The 2,500-nt window shown below is 41.6% G+C and overlaps 1 protein-coding gene across 1 annotated transcript in view; it reads left to right on the top strand.

Moving 5' to 3' along the window:
* Positions 1–2,500, top strand: part of dmxl2 (Dmx-like 2) — a 116,172-nt gene that overhangs the window by 30,891 nt on the left and 82,781 nt on the right. The window contains 1 exon segment of the mRNA XM_042317632.1: positions 1,160–1,304. Within this exon segment, the coding sequence (XP_042173566.1) occupies positions 1,160–1,304 (145 nt within the window).

Below are 2,500 nucleotides of genomic sequence, written 5' to 3'. Positions count from 1 at the left end.
GTAGACCTCACCATGACATTCTTACTTACAAGCCCTTAACCAACAATGACAGTTTAAAGAATACTCCAGGTGTCCCTCCTCACCATGACATTCTTACTTACAAGCCCTTAACCAACAATACAGTTTAAAAGAATACAGGACAGGTGTTCCTCAATGACATTCTTACCTATAACCCCTTAACCAACAATAAGTTTAAAGAATAACTGCAGGTGTCTGTAGACCTCACCATGACATTCTGTTTGTAAGCCCTTAACCAACAATACAGTTTAAAGAATACAACAGGTGTAGTAGACCTCACCATGACATTCTTACTTACAAGCCCTTAACCAACAATACAGTTTAAAGAATACAACAGGTGTAGTAGACCTCACCATGACATTCTTACTTACAAGCCCTTAACCAACAATACAGTTTAAAGAATACAACAGGTGTAGTAGACCTCACCATGACATTCTTACTTACAAGCCCTTAACCAACAATACAGTTTAAAGAATACAACAGGTGTAGTAGACCTCACCATGACATTCTTACTTACAAGCCCTTAACCAACAATACAGTTTAAAGAATACAACAGGTGTAGTAGACCTCACCATGACATTCTTACTTACAAGCCCTTAACCAACAATACAGTTTAAAGAATACAACAGGTGTAGTAGACCTCACCATGACATTCTTACTTACAAGCCCTTAACCAACAATACAGTTTAAAGAATACAACAGGTGTAGTAGACCTCACCATGACATTCTTACTTACAAGCCCTTAACCAACAATACAGTTTAAAGAATACAACAGGTGTAGTAGACCTCACCGTGACATTCTTACTTACAAGCCCTCAACCAACAATACAGTTTAAAGAATACAACAGGTGTAGTAGACCTCACCGTGACATTCTTACTTACAAGCCCTTAACCAACAATACAGTTTAAAGAATACAACAGGTGTAGTAGACCTCACCATGACATTCTTACTTACAAGCCCTTAACCAACAATACAGTTTAAAGAAAGATAAGAGTAAAGAAAATATTTACTAAATAAACTAAAGTCTAAATAAATAATAATAATAATGAGGAGGCCATATAAAGGGGGTACCGGTACCAAGTCAATGTGCGGGGAACAGGTAACCATGTAGCTGTTTAACCATGTGTATGTGTCCTGTAGGGAACCGTATTCTGGCAGCTACAGAGCACCTGCAGCTGTGGGCCCCTCCGTCAGCAGACACACTGATAGAGGAGGAGGATGGACCCGTGACCGATGACAAACCTCACCCTGCCCTCAACGACTGGAAGTGTGTTTGGCAGTGCAAGTGAGTGACAGGAGCTGTGTGTGGTGCTTTTCAAGTGTTTAGTAGACATCAGGCCTGTAGACAGTTAGAGCTCTTTAAAGGTAGTCAGCAACATGACGTAGTGGACATATCAGGCCTGTAGACAGTTAGAGCTCTATAAAGGTAGTCTCAGCAACATGACATAGTGGACATATCAGGCCTGTAGACCGTTAGAGCTCTTTAAAGGTAGTCTCAGCAACATGACATAGTGGACATATCAGGCCTGTAGACAGTTAGAGCTCTTTAAAGGTAGTCTCAGCAACATGACATAGTGGACATATCAGGCCTGTAGACCGTTAGAGCTCTTTAAAGGTAGTCTCAGCAATATGACGTAGTGGACATATCAGGCCTGTAGACCGTTAGAGCTCTATAAAGGTAGTCTCAGCAACATGACATAGTGGACATATCAGGCCTGTAGACCGTTAGAGCTCTTTAAAGGTAGTCTCAGCAATATGACGTAGTGGACATATCAGGCCTGTAGACCGTTAGAGCTCTTTAAAGGTAGTCTCAGCAACATGACATAGTGGACATATCAGGCCTGTAGACCGTTAGAGCTCTTTAAAGGTAGTCTCAGCAATATGACGTAGTGGACATATCAGGCCTGTAGACAGTTAGAGCTCTTTAAAGGTAGTCTCAGCAACATGACATAGTGGACATATCAGGCCTGTAGACAGTTAGAGCTCTTTAAAGGTAGTCTCAGCAACATGACATAGTGGACATATCAGGCCTGTAGACAGTTAGAGCTCTATAAAGGTAGTCTCAGCAATATGACGTAGTGGACATATCAGGCCTGTAGACAGTTAGAGCTCTTTAAAGGTAGTCTCAGCAATATGACGTAGTGGACATATCAGGCCTGTAGACAGTTAGAGCTCTATAAAGGTAGTCTCAGCAATATGACGTAGTGGACATATCAGGCCTGTAGACAGTTAGAGCTCTATAAAGGTAGTCTCAGCAACATGACATAGTGGACATATCAGGCCTGTAGACAGTTAGAGCTCTTTAAAGGTAGTCTCAGCAACATGACATAGTGGACATATCAGGCCTGTAGACAGTTAGAGCTCTATAAAGGTAGTCTCAGCAATATGACGTAGTGGACATATCAGGCCTGTAGACAGTTAGAGCTCTTTAAAGGTAGTCTCAGCAACATGACATAGTGGACATATCAGGCCTGTAGACAG

This window comes from Oncorhynchus tshawytscha, unplaced genomic scaffold (assembly GCF_018296145.1).
Source record: "Oncorhynchus tshawytscha isolate Ot180627B unplaced genomic scaffold, Otsh_v2.0 Un_contig_3158_pilon_pilon, whole genome shotgun sequence".
In the NCBI taxonomy this organism is placed as follows: Eukaryota; Metazoa; Chordata; class Actinopteri; order Salmoniformes; family Salmonidae; genus Oncorhynchus; species Oncorhynchus tshawytscha.
Note: the sequence above shows the minus strand (reverse complement) of the source record. Positions and strands in the feature narration are given on the sequence as shown.